This window comes from Gracilinanus agilis, chromosome 1 (genome assembly GCF_016433145.1).
Source record: "Gracilinanus agilis isolate LMUSP501 chromosome 1, AgileGrace, whole genome shotgun sequence".
Taxonomy (NCBI): domain Eukaryota; kingdom Metazoa; phylum Chordata; class Mammalia; order Didelphimorphia; family Didelphidae; genus Gracilinanus; species Gracilinanus agilis.
Window position 1 is genome coordinate 65,204,278 of NC_058130.1, and position 13,832 is coordinate 65,218,109.

Here is a 13,832-nt window from a genome sequence, read left to right on the forward strand (position 1 = left end):
AGTATGTCCTAATTGAAAAGTGACAGTTTCCACAGTGAAAAGTGAAGAAGTGAAAAGCATTGAAAAGTGACAATTTCCACAACACTTGAGAGTTGTGAGTTCCACCTCTTTTAGGCCATCCATGAACAGGAATCTCTTCTATAGAATTCCTAATAAGAAGTTATCCAGTCTCCCCTTGAAAGACAACCTGTGATAGGGAATTCAGAACCCCACACGGCAGCCCATTCCCATGTAGGTTCCCCAGAGCATGGACAGTTTCATATTTCTTTATATTCCTAGGATCCAGCCCAGTACCTGACATAGAGTAGGAATTCAATTAAGGCCTATGGATTGAGTGAGACCCACTAATTGTTGGGAAGATTTTCTTTACATTGAGCTTAAATCTGCTTTTCTGGGTTTGCTTTCTAGTTTTCATGTTTTGGGCTTGATCGAGACTAATCATTTGCCCACATCAAAGTTATTCAGATGTTTTAAGACAGCAATAATGACCCATCCCTGGCCCCATTCTTTGGACATTTGGACATGTGAGGAGAGAAAACGGGGGAAGAGACAGATAGGACAGACAGACTTACACTGATTCTCGAAAAGTAGGACCTGCATGCCATAAAGGGAAAAGGACTGGCGGAAGCTGTATGTCACAGAATTCTTTTTCTTCTGAAAGATCTTGGTGACCTGGGGAGAGCATTTATATTATACCATTAGGGACACTGACACAGGAAGAAATCCTAGGATTTTACAGAGCATTCATTCTATTTTCTCTTAGGAAAAATGGTGCCCTATTCCAGATTTCTACATCATTTATTCCATTCTCTCTCTCTCTCTCTCTCTCCCTCTCTCTCTCTCTCTCTCTCTCTCTCTCTCTCTCTCTCTCTCTCTCTCTCTCCTTCTCTCCTCCCCTCCCTCTCTCTCTCCTTCCCAAATACGTAAGCTTCTCATTGTAGAGTTTTGGGTCTTCCCTTTCTACCTGGATGCCCCTTAAATCCCTTTATCTAACACTGGGAAAGGTGTTTGCCAACACGGGGAGATTCTGAACAGCTGCTCATGAAACTGATCACATGTGCACAAATATCCCTTTTGTGCCACAATTCATTGGATGGCTTTTGTTCGCACTAGAGCCTTTGTGGGCCTGACAGAGTCATTTCCAGAGAATCATTTCAGGCTTCATTACAATCCTGTAGTCCAGGGTGGATGCAGGAAGCACTTTTGTATTTACATGCTTGAAAAAGCCTATTTGGAAAGTAATGCAGTGAGGTACACTTGTGGGGAATGAGTACTGAAGGAGAGGGGGTGGGAATCCATCGGGGAAACGTGGAGCTAATGCAAGGAAGACTTCGCCGCTTTCTCTTCCATAAACAGTCCCTGGCTGTAAGATACCCACTGCTCCAAGCTCGTAACCTTTGATGCTTGAATCCACACAGAATAGGGAAACTCTAATCTGCGACTGGCCGCAAAGCCTGTTACGTACAAAATGCTGCCCATCAGTTTCTCTCTTCTGAGTCTGGTCTCATCTTGGGGAAAGGAATATTTCCTTCAAGAAGTTAAAAGCTGCTGCCCAAACTAACTAGAAGGACAGCGATGGATGGGAGGGCTACTGTCTTATCACAAGACAGGGACCTAGAAATCAGGAAGGAATGTCTCCTATAGCAAAGAGAGGTGCTGATACATGGACTTGAAATGCCAATGAAACTCCAATTCTCTATCCACTCAGATGTCTACATATACCAACCTTCTTCCCTGGCCTTCAGGGAGTTCCTTCTTAATTAAAATTCCTTCCTAATCTGTGAAATGAAGGAGTTGGACTAGATCAAGGGCTAATCTTTTATTTGTATCATGGAGGCTTTTGGTAGTCTGAGGGAGCCTATGAACACACTTCTAAGAATAATGTTCTTAACAGGCTTAGAGACAGGTGGTTCTAGATTCAACTCTGACCTCAGGCACTTTCTAGCTGTGTGATCCTGGGTAGGCCACTCCCCCACTGCCTAGCCCTTACTGCTCTTGGAACCCTTGGAACCAATACATAGTATTAATTCTAAGACAGAAGGTCAGAGTTTACAAAAAAGAATAATGTTCCTAAATATATTAAAATAAAACACAGAGTACTGTAAATGAACTCAATTACATTGAAATGCAGCTTATAGACAGGAAGGCTCAAATCACCTGTGATCTAGTTACAAGTCTAATAACTATAGTAATTAAAAAAAAAATACCCTTACCTTCCATGTCAGAATCAACACTGTGTATTAGTTTCAAGGCAGAAGTGCAATGCCTGGTGGCAATGGGGGTAAAGTGACTTACCCAGGGTCACATGGCTGGGCAGTGTATGAGGCTGTATTTGAACCCCAGGACATCCTATCTCTAGGCCTGGCTCTCAATTCATTGAGCTGCTTAGCTGCTGCCCCCATAACTCTAGTAATTTTGAGGTAGTAATGAGTATAAACTCTATGCCACAACAACTGAAACAACTATAATGCGATATGAAAATATCTGTGATTTTTATTAGTGACAAAGTTATAGGTACTGCTGATATGACTGTGGTTGGTTGCCTACATTCACAAATAATTGAAGGAAATGCTAAACTCCTGTGAGAGTTTAGTGAAAATAAAAATAAGCTTTTCCCTCTCCAAGTGCACAGACCCCCTGAATTCTCTCTGTGGACTCTCCAAGGGGTCCAGGGACCCCAAGCTAAGAAGCTAAGAGAAATGGCCAAGCTTCAGGAAAACTCCAGATGAGATTCTTAGGTATGTGAAGATTCTTAGGTAAACCATGGTTAAATTACATACCACAAGGAGGTCATTAAATAAGAAGATTTCTCGCTGGTGTAATCCAAGTTTCTGCGGTTTATTTGGATCTGGCACTTCAAAGAGCCGACAATAGCAGACGAGCCTTCGATGGGGTAGGGAAAGTACCTGTGGGATGGGAAAAAACCGTATTGATGTCAGTTGTAAACTAGCAACTCCCTTAAGGCCAGGCCCAGGGGCTGACCAGCACAGGCCCACCTAATCCTCTAGTCACTCAGCCAGTGACCCAGACATAGGTGACTTCCTGCCCTAGGACTCCTGACCACATGAGAGAAGGAGAGTCTTGAGCCAGCCTCTTCCCAGGTGGAGTATTTATTATTGGACTAACAAATGATTCTTCCCTCCTTTATTTTAAACCCATCGCTTAAGTCTCTTTATCCCCATGACACTTACTGTAATTTTCTCCTCACTAACATCTCTGACCTCATTCTTCCTGCATGCTGCTAGATTAAATTTTCTAAAAGACCAACGCGATCAGCTCACTCTTGTGATCAATAGGCTTCAGTGGTTCTCGACCATCTATCACATAAAGTTCCCATTTCTTAGGTTGTCATGCGAGGCTCTGGTTGCCACTCATTTTCTCTGACTCATCTGCCCTGTCTCTTCTGCTAGGCGAGTCCAGTCTTCTCTTCTCTGAGCATCCTTGGTGCATTTGATCCTCATTGGCAATGTCTTTCCCTTCCTGCCTAGTTCAGTGTTTAACCTTTAAGAGCAAGCTCAGACCTTACATTTTTAAGTGGAATTATCCCCCAGTAATCTCCCAACCCCTCTAATACTTCAATACTATCTTTTATTATCCTTTATTACTGTCTTATATATTATATAATATTATCCTTTATTGCTATCATTATATATTATTATAATATATTATATTATATATTATATGTTACATATGTAAAATAATATATATTTATAATATTGCCCTTTATTGCCATCATCAAATATTATGTTTTAGATGTAAAATAATATATATTACATAATATTGTCCTTTATTACTCTTATCACACATTATATATAAAATAATATATTATACTGCCCTTTATTACTGTCATGATATATTATCATAGTATATGAGTAAAATAATATATATTATATAATATTGTCCTTTAATACTGTCTGCTAACATTCATTTGATATATCATGTATATTTCTACTTGTTTTTAATGTATGTTAGCCATCCCAATTAGCCCATAAGCTCCTTAAGGAGTGGATTCATGTTTTATGTAATTATTCCCTCAAAGCACTTCACATGTATTAAGTTGAGACTCTGTACCTAGTCTGAGTGTCTGATCCTCAACACCTTTTTACAGCCCCCTGGATCAGTGTGAAAATGTTCCTCTTGAGAGTCAAGGGAAAGAGGAGCAAGACTGGTCAGGATGGTGCCTGTTTCCTTCCATGAATACAGAGAAGTTCCCTCACTGGCATCTCACTCAACCTGCTCGAGATGCCTTACTTTAAAAAGCCTGGCTCAAAGAATTATGCTAAAAAAAAGGAGAATGGACTTTGCCAGGTGACTGAAAAGGGAAAAAAATAGCATTCCTCTTTCTTTCCTAGAATTCACATTTATAGTCATGAATGGAGGAGGTTTTGGGAATTGAGGAGAATTAGATGATTAGACCCATAATCCCACGGTGGCTTAATTCTTCTCTAAGCCTGGTTCCCACTCCCATTTCTAAGCAATGTTTGAGGAGACTGGTGCACATGTGGGCAATATACCCTGTCACTGTTTAGCATGTTAGAGGGAGAAGGACAAGGGATTTCTACTCCTAAGACTTGGTTTGAATTCCATCTCTAAAGTCTGTACCTGGTTGACTATAAGCCTCTGTTTGTGTGGATAAAGGGGAAAGCCAGACCAACTGGTTTAAAGTGTTTTTCTAGGTGGATACAGTGCTAGACCTGGAGTCAGGAAAACCTGAGTTCAAATTTGACCCCAGATGCTTACTAGCTTTGTGACCCACCTCTGTTGGCCTCGGTTTCCCCTTCTGTAAAATGAGGATAATAACAATATCTACTTTCCAGGATTGTTGTAAGGCTCAAATGAGATAATAATTGTTAAAAGTACTTAGCAAGGGGCAGCTGGGTAGCTCAGTGGAATGAGAGTCAGGCCTAGAGACGGGAGGGCCTAGGTTCAAACCCGGCCTCAGCCACTTCCCAGCTGTGTGACCCTGGGCAAGTCACTTGACCCCCATTGCCCACCCTTACCAATCTTCCACCTATGAGACAATACACCGAAGTACAAGGGTTAAAAAAAAAAAGTACTTAGCAAAATGCCTAATACAAAGTAAGTGCTATATGAGTGTTAGCTATGATGATGATAAAACATTATGATACTGTTGTCTCCTAAGGTAATTCAATTTTATTGATAGTAAATTGAGCAGGTCAAGGTTAATACTAGTCTCATTCTGTACTAGTCTGACCATATATACTCTCTAAGAAGTAAACAGATAACTAAATCTCATTCAAAAGAATACTCCTGATGCACTGGTCCTTGAGGGGAGCCGGCAGATGCTCCTATTGTCATTTCCACCATCATGTAATAAATTTTCCTCCTTCGGGGTTCATTCTCACTAACTATATCATTCTAACCCTCCCTCACTCTGAACAGAGAACTCAAGTCAGATCCTGGTGGCAATTATCTCCAGAACCCCAAGTTATTCTCTCCTTTTCTCAAGTTCAGTACCTGGCTCACAGTCTTCCTCTATCCTAAACCTAAGTCCTTTCACCTTACTGATGCTCTCTCAAATACTCTTATTTCCCAGGTCCTTCTTAAACTCACTCTCCTATTCCCTCTATTCCCTCTCTCTCACAGTCACACAGAGAGATGGCTAGGTGACATCCTTGATTTTGGCATCACCCAACATTCGACTTCTATGATCAAGAATTCTGAAATGCCTTTATCCAATTTTAATTTCCCATCATTTCATTTTTCCTTATGTCCCACTTTTTCTCCATTTATTTTTCATCCTTACCAGGACTTCCAGCTTCCTCCCTCCTTTCCCTTTTCCTCTCCTAGGGCAACACTCCTGCTCTGACTTCTCTTTCTTCCCTTCCTAATCTCATCTATATATTTAACCAGCTCATTAATACATATCATCTGCTTTCAAACGTCTTACTCCCTCATTTTGTGGACATTCATGGCTTGTCAAAGCCCAGTCTGGATCTCTCTCCACCATCTTCCTCCTTTGCTACACATACTCAGTGAAACCGTGCTTACTGGTCCTACTCCAAATTTATCTTATCTAATCTCAACCGGGCCCTTCACCACATCAAGGCAATTTTTACTTTTCCCTAACTGATTTTCAATCACATTCACCCCAGCAGCTGTTGCAGCTTTCTTCTCAAACCTTCCATCCCACTCCTCCCTCATCTCTCCACCAAGCAGAGAATCTTACCTTGTACTTAAGTGAGGAAAATCAAGGCTGTTTATCATGAGCTCCCTCTCTTCCTTTCTCTATACCCCCAAACCCCTCATTATCCCTTATTTTGTCTTCCTTCATGATAATCAATCCTCTATACAGCTGATAAAATGTTTTTCCCTGAAGCACAGGTCATTCTAGTATTCAGTAAACTCAGAGGCTTCCTAGTATCTCTGGGAACAAATCCTAACTCCTTTGTTTGCTATTTAAAGTGCTTTATAACTGCTTTATCCTTTTCAGATTTATTATAAACTATTCTCCTTTACACATTTTATGTCCAGCTCAATTGGCCTTTGTGTAGGACATCCCATTGTCTTCATGGCTTGGCACGATCAAACCCCCAACCTGGAATGCACTTCCTTCTTACCTCTAATTCTAAGAAGGCTTAGTTTTCTTCAAAGCTTAGCTGAAGCTTTTCCTTCAGTATGAATCCTTTCCTGATTAACCACAGCTACTAGTCCTTAGTCTTTCTCTATTCTTCCCTCCACTAACTTGGATTTATTTTGGGTATGTTGCCTCTCTGATAGAACATAAACTCTTTCAAGGCAGGGACTATTTCATTTTTGTTTCTGTATCACCAAAGCCTAGCACAATTCATATTATACAATTAGTGGATAATAAATATTTGTGGATTGATTCCACTCAGAGAATGGTTGACACATATGATAGTTTAGCAAATACTGGAGGGAATGGTACCAGGTTTTCTTCACAGTGCTAACATCCAAGGGTCAAAATGAATGGGAAACCAGTTGGAGGGTCAGAGATTCAAACAAGATATAAATAGCATTGGTTTTCAGTTTTATCTCCTACATTACAAATTGGTGAGATGACAGAATATGGCAATAGTCAAAGCTGGAAGGGATAAGGAAGGATAGGCACACTGTTACACTACTGGTGAAACTGTGAATTGGTCCAAATACTCAGAAAAGCCTTTAAAATTCTGCTTAAAAAAGTAACTGAAATATGATATAAATCTAAAGGAGAATAAAGACAGAAAGGCCCTATCTCTTCCAGAATATTCACAGAAGCCCTTTTTGTAGAAGTGAAGAACTGGAAACAAAATAAGATGTCTATTGCCCGGGGAAAGGTTAAATAAATTGTGAAACATGAATATAGTAGAATATTATTGTGCCATAAGAAATGAATGGGAAGAATACAGAGAACTATAGGAAGATTTCTATGTAAGTATGCAGAATGAAGTAGTCAGAACCAAGAAAATCACCAACACAATTGCTGAAACAATGTAAAGAGAATGAACAAAAATGAATGAATCCTCAACCTATCCCTAAACATAATGATCAAGCTTGGTTCCAGAGAAGAGATGAGAAAATGCACTTCCCTCCCTTTCTTGCAGAGGTTGGGGAGTTCAGTTATGGCACACAGCTTATCCCCATCATGTGTGACTGATGTGTTGATTAGTTTTTCTGAACTGCTTTCCCTCTTTCCCTTTTGTCTTTTGTATTCTTTCTTATAAAGATTAGTTTGCTGGGAAGGAGTTAGGATAAGGCTATATTCATATACATATATATGAAAAGAGATAAAAATAAAAGCGTCTGAGGCTGGATATGAACTTGGCATTTCCAGAGTTCAGCTCACTACCTACTATGCCATTCTACCTTTTACGAACTGTGCTGAAAGAGCTGGTTTTTGCTAGACTTGTCTCATCTTCCCCCAGCTTCCACCTTTTATGGTGGCTACTTGCATTTCTTGCTCTTGCCCTGCTCCTACATTGGGTCCAGTGCATCCCTTTATGACTCAGCTATGCTACAAAATGGCTGCATCACACAGTGATGATCCATTTGGAAATTATTTCATATAAGAACAACCAAAAGCAATGGGAATGCCTAGCTTGGAGAAACAACATGGCTGCCTTCTTTAAATACCTAGAAGAATAGGATATGGAAGACAGAGAAGACTTGTCTTGTAGTGTTTAAGAGGGAGAAATCAGGGTTAGCTGGACTGTGGCTCAGTATATGAAAGAGTCTTCTAGCCATCTGAGTTCCCTTTCACATGGGCTGACTGTCATTGCGGGGATCCAAGCAGAGGCTGGAGGCCTATCTTGTCAGGGACATTTCCCAGGGGGAGCAGGCCTGACAAGTACTTCTGAGTTGGATCAGATAACCTTTAGTCCCTTCAAATCCTAACATTGTATGGCTTTAAGGATCTATATGGTCAATCCTTACAAGTTTAATTTCCTAAAAAGTTGCTAGTATGAAGTTTGTTACATTATAGTCATGCCAGTGAACCCATAGCTCATAGGACAGATGCTGATTTACAGATAGCATTTTATAGCTTTCAAATATCAAAACTTTCCAAAATATTCCCAATTTCATTAAAGTCCTGAGGAAGGCGTGACAATCGAAGAAATTAATGTGACCTTTGGCAATTAACAGAATTGTCCAAAATGAAGTTTTATTGTATTCTACCCTGAATATTTGGATACCCTAGAACAGTGATAGGCAAACTATGGCCCGTGGGCAAGATGCTGCCCCCTCTTTAAAAAGTTTGCCCATCACTGCCCTAGAACATCTGGATTATGGTGTTCACTTCTAGGCCCCTCATTTTAGGAAAATCATTGACAAGCTAGAACATGTTCAGAGAAGGGTGATGAGGATGAGGAGGAGACTCAAAACCATAGACAACCAGGTGATGTTTGGCTTAAAGGAAAAAAGACTTATGAGAAGTGTGACAGGTGGCTTAGAGTATTTGAAGGGCTGCTATGTGGAGAAGGAGTTTCTATTATTCTGCTTGCCTCTAGAGGACAGAGTCAGTACCAAGAGTCAGAAAGGACAAGGACGTGGGTTTGATTCATATCGAAGAAGAATTTTCTAAGAATTAAAACAATTCAGAAATGGAATCAAGTATTCTGGAAGATAGTGACTTCCCCATCCCAAGGAGTGTTCAAGGAGGGTGGGACAACTACTTGTCAAGTATGATGAAAATGGGTGTCATGCTTCAGCTAGGAGCTGGAGTGGATTCCCTCTAATGTCTCTTTCAATGAAAAGATTGTGTGGTGAATGTCTACATTTTCAAGCAAGGGATCTAAATGCTCTTCAAGGTCTGGCATCCAAGATTACAGAACCGTTAAGTTAGAAAAAGAAGACTAACACAACAACCCCCCTCCTCCCCTCCCCCCGGGTCTCTTGATTTCCAATTGAATGTCCTTTTGAACCTTCTGCCTCTAGTTCAAGGGAAAGGTTGCAGGGAGTCATCTCAGGTAGGACTGAGTGCATTTACAGTCTTCTCTGAAGGCCCTCTACCCATGTGACCAAAGGCCAAGATAGCGCTATGGGATTTACAATGTGTGACTAAATAGTGAGTGAGGGGTCCAAATGTACTTGCATATATTATATTCTAAGTTCTGATCTAATCATCCACAAGCTAGTACATAACAGCTACTATCCCCTTTGGGGGTTACTAAGTGCTTAGGTTAGGGGGGGAAATAAAAGTAGCTGATATTTACATGGTGCTTTTTGGTTCACAAAATACCATGTTATGTGATCTATTTTCCATTGTAAAAGGAGAATATCCTCAACAATCCCTTGTTTCCAAACCAGAGAAGGCTCAAGAATAAGAACATGGAGGTATGAAGCTCTAAGTAATGATAAGCTCACTCTTTTTGCCAAGCGAGGAAGAGCATAGCATATGCATACACGGTCATATATGACCACAGCAAAATGGTCAAGGAGAAAAGTTGGAGAATTTTTTTGAGAAAAAAAAAAAGACCAAATTAACCATAGCCTTTGAAGCCAAACAACTTTCTACCCACTATTTGCAAGGATATTTATTTTCCAGCCTTTGGCCTTCAGCCTGGAGAGCCACAGTTAAACAACATATGAAGGTGTACCTATCTCAGTGGGAGTCTCACTTGCCTAGGGTGGATTTCTTTAGGCCACTGCACTGGACTGTGTACTGAATTGGGTTAATAGGACACATCTCAACTGTCAAAAAATCTCTGCTGGGCATCATGGCCCATGTGATTATGGAAAAAGTCCACAGATGTCTTAGGATAGGAAAATTTTAAAAAGCCATTTTTGTTAAGAAAATTAACCAAAGCTGCCAACGCTTGGGATAAGCCCATATTCTGGAAGAAAATGTTAGAGTAAATAAGCAAACAGGTAAATGACATGATTGTTCTATCTAGTATGGGGTATAAGTCATGAATCAATAAGAAGAGAGATACCTACACAGCCAAGTCCATGATGCAGAGATCCAATCTAAAGGAGAAAATACAGGTGTGTTAAACTCACAAAAGATGTATCATAGCAACTACTTTGTTCTACTTCAATATAATCTTATTAAAGTAATTAAGGATTCCACTTGATTAAACAAGTGACCCTTGTATGGTCACTTTCCCCTTAGGAGTCTCAGTTTCCCTACTTATAAAAATGATGGGGTTTCTTTTGATGATGCCTAAATTTCCTTCCAACTTGAAAATGTTATGCTATATTTTTCTGGAATGGCATGAACAATCTTACAAACCTAATTCAATGTATAAATGAATTCTTATCATACCTTTACATCAGTAACAATGTAAATAGAGGCTCTAAATGCCACACGTGCACATACCACTTTATTAAGAAAAGCAGCAGGATAGAGGGGAAAGAGCACTGACTCTTAAATTCAAGGGTGTTGGGTTCGAATCCTGTTTCTCATACTTCCTATCCTGGCTACTTTGGACAAACCACTTAACCTCTTTTGGTCTTAGTTTCATCATCTGTGAAATGAAAGAGTTGGACCAGATGGTCTCTGATATACCTCCTAGCTCTGGTCCTATTGCTGTAGGATCTTGAGAAAGTCCCTTAATCTCTCTGAAGTAATCTCATTTATGGAATAAATGAAGAGATTAGGTATGAAGCAGAAAAAGAATGGTGAATTTGGAGTCATAGGAACTGACTTTGAATCTTAGATCTGTCACCCGGGTGACTATGGGCAAGGTCCCTAATCTCTCTGGGCCTCAGTTTTCTCATCTGTAAAATGAGAGATTTCAATCTGACAACATCTAAGGTCCCTTTCAGCTCTAATGATCTGTGATTTTTATCATCCAACATCTTCGTGATTCTCAGAAAGGGCTGATAGTACTCTTAGCAACATAACAAATCAAAAACAAAGTCAACCCTTTTGATGCATAAAGTTTTCTAGGCTCTCACACCACAGGCACACCTTGTTTTGTATGCTTGGAATCACATCGAAGTATTAGGGGACTTTTTGAATAAACTTGTAATAATCAACGCAAAACATCATGACATGTTCCACTGATATTATCAGATGTCTCTAGTAGATAGAAGGTCTAGGGCAAAGGTGTCAAACATTTCCTGTAAAATGTCAGAATGCTGCTCCAAACCAGATTAAAATATAATTTGGAAATGCTTAATAAAATAAATAAAAATTTCATATAACACGGATAATGATTAATTTGTGTTTTTCAAAGTTAATAAGAAGAAGCATGGGTCCATTTCTATTTAAGTTTGACACCACCAGTTTAGGGGACGGACTTGAGCTATTGGCTAAGTCCTTAAATGACATCTTGTCTGAGTTCTCCTGCATGTATGAAGGAATGGAAGAATTTGCTGTTGGGCTTTATTCTCCCCAGAAGGAATTTTCTGTTAAGTTTCTCTAGGCCTCACCATAAGAGCATGTCTGATGGTCAAAGAATCACAAAAAGTTGGGAGTTCCATCCAAACCCCTCATTTTACAGATGAGGAAGCTATGGATCGCAGGTTAAATAACTTGTTAGAGTTAGTGGCCAGATAATAATCTCAGCAGAGACCAGTATTCCCATCTCCAGTTCAGTGCTCTCTCCTGTATTACCCTGTGGTGATGCTTCTCTGGCTTTGAAAATCTCCAAAGTGAAACTGATTTGTTAGCCCAGGAAGCTGAAATGGTATCTTATTGGCTTCCTCCTTCCCAGAACAAACTGATACACTTCCTATAGAGCTCTGAATCACATTCAAGACAGAAAAACCACTCTAGGGGGGACTCAGAATGGGGTGGCATATCTGGAGAGGGGACTTGAAAATACAAACCCAAAACACAATTCCTCTGTGAAAGTTAGAATTTTACATGGATTGGGCTTTGCTGGCAAGTGAGACCATTAATCAATCATAAGAAGAGGCAGTTTTGGGGAGAGGAATATCATAAAAACTGACTAAGATTTTCATGGGTCTAGGACAACTTTCCCAAGTCTGGGACTTTCTCCCCCAGATATCTCCTTTCATTAGAAGTCCCTTCAAGAATCAATTCATATTGTCGTGCAGTTGGTTGGCACCTACTGTCCTCCAGGCCTCAGTAGAACCCACCTGAATCCTCGCTGTTTGCCAGGAGGTACCCCCCACCCTGCTGTCTTCATTAGTACTTTACCAATGTATGCCTCTGCCCTCAGGGGAGGCTTGGCCATCAAAGCTGCTTAAAATGCAGACATTTCACCCTAAACTTAGCACTGAAACAGGGGCGGGCTGCATTTGCATGCATGATGAATGGAATCTTATAAATACTTATTTGAAAATGAGGAAAAATTGAAAAAAAAAATCCCCACACCTCGCATTTCAACATTTAATATTCATAACCTTGCCTCTCCTGTGGCTGTGCTATATTAGGACTGCCTGGGTTGGGGACCAATTTGTTCCTGGAGATGGAATTGCTCTTGGGAAATGAGACCTCCTAAAATGCAGATGATTCCTTTTGCAATGTCTGTTTGGCTCCAAGAAGGTTCCTCCAGTCAACTCTCCTGCCCTTATCATTAAGCTTAACTAGTCCCTGGGCAGGGAGCAGCCCAAGCAGGACTTACCGGCTTCTTTCCCACAATGAGCTTCTCAACTTTCTGGACTTGGGAGACGTGATCCTCGTTGGTCTTCAGTTCCCGTTTACGGATCCGTTCATAAATGCCAATCAGCATTTCCCTTGGGATGTCCTCTCCATCGTCCACACCTGCAAGGACAGACAGTGCTTGGTCTAGAAGGGATCTCGAGCTGAGGCTGAGAGAGGCAGCATTCCTGCTTACCACCAGCACCAGTCTCCATCGCTTCATTCGACCCTGGACCAATTTCAAACACAGTTTTACTGGACCCTGAGTTCCTTCAGAGAAATACTTCCCAAAGTTTCATTTCAAATAAGAACCAAATCTGTACATTTTCTACAACTACTGAACCAATATAAGGTCTGGAAAGGCAACTATTCTGAACTGAATCATTTAACCTGAGTGTGCGGTCAAGGATCTGTCCTGTTTCAGCTCTTTTCCAGAAGACTTCCCCTTTTCCCCTAAGTGCCTGTCATGAGGAGGCCTTGTTGCCAGGAGGGAACCATGACCTTTGTCTGACTTGCTTGTCTTGGGAGATGGGGCTAGTTAATAGCCACTCTGGGACCACTCAGGAGCATGAATCATACCAAATAGAGGGAATGTGGTGCTTTAATTAAAAGTAAAAATGGCAGCCACAATTTCAGGGAACTCATGATGAAACATAGTACCAACTTTCTGACAAAGACGGGATGGACTTAGAGTGCAGATTGAGCCTTTTTTCAGACAGTCAATGCAGAAATTTGTTATGTTTGTGTGTATATATAACAGGGGTTTTGCTTCATCTTCTTTCTCAGGTTGTTAGGTGGATGATAAGAGAGAGAG

The 13,832-nt window shown here is 40.6% G+C and overlaps 1 protein-coding gene across 4 annotated transcripts in view; it reads right to left on the reverse strand.

Moving 5' to 3' along the window:
• IQSEC1 (IQ motif and Sec7 domain ArfGEF 1) overlaps positions 1-13,832 on the reverse strand; it is a 114,147-nt gene that overhangs the window by 16,949 nt on the left and 83,366 nt on the right. For 3 of the 4 annotated variants that reach the window (XM_044670006.1, XM_044669921.1, XM_044669836.1), the window contains 4 exons: positions 13,002-13,141; positions 10,402-10,431; positions 2,781-2,906; positions 573-672 (listed from right to left, as the gene is read on the reverse strand). In XM_044670006.1, the coding sequence (XP_044525941.1) occupies positions 573-672; positions 2,781-2,906; positions 10,402-10,431; positions 13,002-13,141 (396 nt within the window). The remainder of the gene's footprint in view (positions 1-572; positions 673-2,780; positions 2,907-10,401; positions 10,432-13,001; positions 13,142-13,832) is intronic. The other variant, XM_044670088.1, reaches the window with a different exon arrangement.